Source organism: Condylura cristata, unplaced genomic scaffold (genome assembly GCF_000260355.1).
Source record: "Condylura cristata isolate star-nosed mole 26May11 unplaced genomic scaffold, ConCri1.0 scaffold00061, whole genome shotgun sequence".
NCBI classification, from domain to species: Eukaryota; Metazoa; Chordata; class Mammalia; order Eulipotyphla; family Talpidae; genus Condylura; species Condylura cristata.
The window spans coordinates 722,109-726,932 of record NW_004567162.1 but is presented as its reverse complement, the minus strand read 5'-3'; the positions used below and the strand labels follow the sequence as shown (position 1 = coordinate 726,932).

The window sequence follows — 4,824 nt, the reverse complement described above, 5'->3', positions numbered from 1 at the left end:
AGGGGTATGGGGAGTGAGAGATTTCACCAGAGACAGAGTGGAGAGCAGAAAAGGCAGATTGACTGAAATATACTGCTGAGGGGAGCAGCTGGTGGGTCAAGAGCACCATGTGGTCACCTCCCTGGCCAGGGATCAAATTGGTGCTGCAGTGGCTGTGGATTGTTTCATAGTGTTACACTTTAACCCCTTGCGCCACCAGGCAGGGCCCCAAGCTCTGATTCTTCCAGCAGTTCTTCAGATTCTGAATGTGAGGATAAGAAATAAGGAAAGAAAAAAAGAAGAACCGTTCACATAAATCTTCTGAAAGCTCCATGTCAGAAACTGAATCAGACAGTAAGGATAGTTTTAAAAAGGGAAAAAGAAATCAAAGGATGCAGCTGAGAAAGAAAAGGACATTAAAGGACTCAGCAAAAAACGAACAATGTATCCTGAAGATAAACCTTTGTCATCTGACTCCTTGTCAGAATCAAATTATATTGAGAGGTATGAGCAAAAAAGAAGGAAAACAGTGAAGATGAGAAAAACCAATAGAAAAAAAGGAAAAGGAAGCATAAGAAGCACATAAAAATGCTGCTAGTTCAAGCCCTAACTCACCATAACACTAAAATCAGGATTCTCTCATAAAAAAAGTGCAGTGTCTAAAGAAATTTTAACTGTGATGGTTATGACATATTTACTAAATTGCATGAATTTTGTTTTTAGAATTATTTCTGGACTGTTCAGTAGCCATTCAGATGCCACTGTATAAAAAGGCCATAATCATTACTTTTGCTTAAACATCCATTTTTTTCTCTCTTCCAGTAAGATAACTCTGGGAGATAATATGCTACAATTGTACCTGGTGGTTGAGATACTTGGGGATAAAATTATTATTTTTGACTAAAAGTACCTAATGATAAAGCAGCAGAAACTGAATCTGACTACATCGTTAAGAAACAAACCATTGATCAATAAGAAATAACCGTTGATGTTCAAAATCCTTACTCTGTAGATAAGTGTATTTTAATTCTTATACTTTTATTTACCTGGGAGAAGGAATTGTAAGGTGGACTGGGGGAGCTTGCAGTCTCTGTAGCTAGCAGAATAGTGTGGACTCAGTAGCCATGCTTCACAGGTGCTCAGCACTGGTATGACATTCCTGCTTTGGCGGGTTCACATTCATCCTTGGAGTTTGTTGTATGCTGCTTTGAGTGAAGCATAGAAACAGCTCTTTTTTTGGCAGCATGAGAAAGCCCCAAAAGCTCTAGAGTTTATCACTCTACTTCAATAATACTGAATGTTTTTTAGCTTTAGAATGTATTATATCATTTGAATTAATTTTGACTACACTTGGTTTTAGAAAAGAATCATCTTGAATATAAACTGGTACATTTTTTTACCTTGATAGCTGAAGATTCCAAAATACATATTTTATGCTGTTTAAGTTTTAACAAGTCAGAAAACCTTATGTAATCAGTGGTAGTTGTTGCTTAGTTTGGTTGTTTTTTGTTTGTTTGTTTTTTAAGATTTATTTATTTATGCACACAAGAGCTGGAGGTACAAGCCAGAGGTACAAGGGTGAGAGGATTCACCAGAGACAGAGTGTGGGGTGCAGAACAGGCAGATCCACTGAAATACACTGCTGTGGGGAGCAGCAGGGGGGTCAGGAGAGGTCTGCAGGGCCATGTGGGTCAACTCCTTGGCCAGGGATCGAACTTGTGCTATAGTGGCTGTAGATAGCTTCACAGTGCTGTGCTCTAACTGGTTGTGCCACCAGGGAGGGCCCTGGTTTCTTTTCTTTTCTTTTCTTTTTTTTACGAATTTTGTTTAGGCTTTTGTTACCTCCTTGTTCTTGCTATTTGGTATGCTGTTTTGCTACATAAAAGCTTTTGCCAGAATCTTGGTAAGCACAACGTCTTAAAAGTTAAAAAAAAAAAAAAAAAAGAATTCAGGCGGCTGGAGTTTGGGGTAGGCAGGAGCAAGTGTTGAGACTAGAGAAGGCAACAGCAGACCTGAAAAAGTCTTGTTAAGGAGTTTGGACTTTATCTCAAAGAGTACCCACAAACTGGCAGAGTTGGCACGGCGGACACCATCAAATTTGTTTTTGAGTGGGAAAGGATCCAATTCCTGCTGGAAAACAATGACAGCAAAACTGAATGCAGAGATGAATTTTTCTCCTGAAAGGACAGCTTTTCCCGACACTTCTTTCCCTGCGGCTTTATTCCAGGCAGCAGGGGACAGCGATGGACAGTGCAGACCTGCCTGACCTGCCAACGAAGCCAGCGCTTCCTCAATGACCCTGGACATGTGCTCTGGGGAGACCGGCCTGAAGCCCAGCTGGGAAACCAAGCAGGTGGGAGGTGGTACAGGAGAATGGGGGATACCCTTGATGTCAAGAGGTGATGGGGACATAAGCTGAAGAGCATTGACTAGTTCTGGGTGGGTATGAGAGATGCCAACGTCTTCAGCTCTAATTCTGCTTATCTCCCCAGACCCTAGACCACCGCAGCCTCTGCCTACCACAGCACCCCCCATGCCAGCCCACCTTCCTGAGGAGAAAGCGCAGCCTCAAAGCTCCAGTCACCAGTGATGAATTCACCCTTCTACCAAATAAAGTTTAGTTGTTTCACTTTGTGTGACACTGTTCTATGAGTATTTCAGCTCTTAAGTCTATTTTCCTCAGTTTCTATCTGTAACCACCCTTTAGTTCTTCATCTTTACCATCCTCATACTCCCATATTCAGGGAGATACTGAGTTCCATAAGCCACTGGGTCTCACTGGGTAGCTCCCATTTCCAGGACCCTGACTCATACACTCCTCTCCCCTGCTTCTGTGCAACATTTAGAACTCAGACACCAGCTTTCCTTCCTCTGGTGGAAGCGGTCTTAGGGCATTCCACTGTGGGCAGCTCTGAGAGTCGGCCAATACAACTTAGGCTATTTTTTTTTTAAGATTTATTTATTTATGCATATACAAGCTGGGGTACAGGCCAGAGGTGCAAGAGTGGTGAGAGGATTCACCAGACAGTAGGGAGCAGAACAAGCAGACTGACAAAGTACACTGCTGAGGGGTGCAGCGGACAGGTCAGGAGAGGTCTGTCTCACCATGTGGGTCACCTCCCTAGCTGCGGATCAACTCTGCAGTGGCTTCAGCTAGCTTCATAGTGCTGTGCTTTCCCTGTTGCACCACCAAGGAGGGCCCCTAGGCTGTTTTTAGCTGAGGAAAAGCAGTTGTAGGGAGGGGCTTCAGATACTCCAGACTACTCAGAGTTGGCCTTTTCCCCACCTCTGAGTTTTCATCTATAACATTCTAATAAAAGAAAGAATACAAACCTGACCTAATAAGGTCAGAAAAGCTAGTGAAAGGCCACTGGTAGGCCTTACATACAATTATGCTATGTAGGTTAATCCTCAGAATTCTTGAGAGTAAACAATGCAAATAGTTTTCTTTGATATCCAAAAAAAATTTAATGACAGAATTTCAGACCCAAAAGTATGCAAAATTCCCTATTTCAGGCAGTTTCCTGTCTTCCCTTTCTCTGATCAATACTGCATTGCTTTATTACTACATAAAAAATATTCAATAATAATGTAGCTTAAAACAATGATTTACTCCTTGAGGAGGACTTGACTGTTCCACGTGGTTTCACCTGGAGTGAGCTGCATTTAGCTGGTGGCTGGTAAATGGTCTGGAAGGCCCATGAAGCTTCCTTTGCATTCTGACACCTCATTGCTTCTCCATGTGGCCTCACTGTGGTTGGTTTTAACCACCTCACCGCATGAATGGCTCCTGGTGTTTGGAACTCTTGCATGGCTTCTAGCTCTGCAGAGAATGTTGCAAGAGGACAAGCTACAAGGTCCAAGTTCTTATGATGCCTCTGTTCTTGTCACCCGGGCAATTATCCCCTTGACCAAAGCATGTGATGTGACATTCCATGTGGAAGGGGCGCCACTGAGGTGCAAATGCTGCAAGGGTCATTGGTTCCCTGGAGACCACCAGTGCTGCAGCTGCCACATCCTCCTTATGCCTGTATCCAACTCTCCCAACTCACATTTCAGGAGAGTGACTGACAATGGTGTGCAAGTAACTAAAGGTTTCTGAGTTTTTCCTTGACAGTTGAATTTTGGAAATAGTGCCTACCTGGGCCAACTGCAGTAGCCGACAGAATCGTGTAGCCTGAAAGGGCACCCCATGCAGCCCTGGAGCCTCTCCTCTTGCTCGCCTTCCCTGGCTCCCCCATGAGTCTCAGTTCTGAGGTCACCCACACTGGCACACTAAGTCTGATTCTTGGCCAAGTTTGTTTTGAATTGATGATGGTTACACAGGACTGACTGTACCCACAGAGGGATCCCAAGAAGCAGACTTTGAGTTTTTACCTCATGACTGAATCATTAAGTGATATATGTAGGACACCTTGTAGTCAGGTCTTGGAATTGGGGACAGATGAGACAATGCAGATTATGGTTCACTTATGAGTGGTTTATTCGTCTTTATGGTTTCATCAATAGGTTCATCTGTAGAGGTTACAGCTCTTTCTCCTTCGAAATTTTTTTAAACTATTTACTATGATAATGATAGTTAAATATATGCAAGTTTGGATTTCATCTAACACTGAAGAAATCAAATCCTCCTTAGGCAAGAGGATTTGACTTTCTTTAAGGGGTCTAAATAATTTAGTCATTCAAGATCTGAGCCCTTGGAGGACTCTTTAAATAAGATTAAACAGAACAGAGGTGTTAGGTCATTTGCAATTGAATCAAGAAAGCAAAGTCATCCACTAGCCATGGAAACCAACACTTAACCATTCCTAAACCTGAGGTACAGTTAGCACCTTTTTTCTCTCT

General features: G+C 42.8%; 1 protein-coding gene across 1 annotated transcript in view; it reads left to right on the top strand.

Moving 5' to 3' along the window:
• RPP21 (ribonuclease P/MRP 21kDa subunit) overlaps positions 1-2,611 on the top strand; it is a 4,829-nt gene extending 2,218 nt beyond the window's left edge. The window contains exons 4-5 of the mRNA XM_004695377.2: positions 2,207-2,332; positions 2,472-2,611. Coding sequence (XP_004695434.1) covers positions 2,207-2,332; positions 2,472-2,569 — 224 coding nt within the window. The 3' untranslated portion in view covers positions 2,570-2,611. The remainder of the gene's footprint in view (positions 1-2,206; positions 2,333-2,471) is intronic.
• The last annotated feature ends 2,213 nt before the right edge of the window (positions 2,612-4,824 follow it).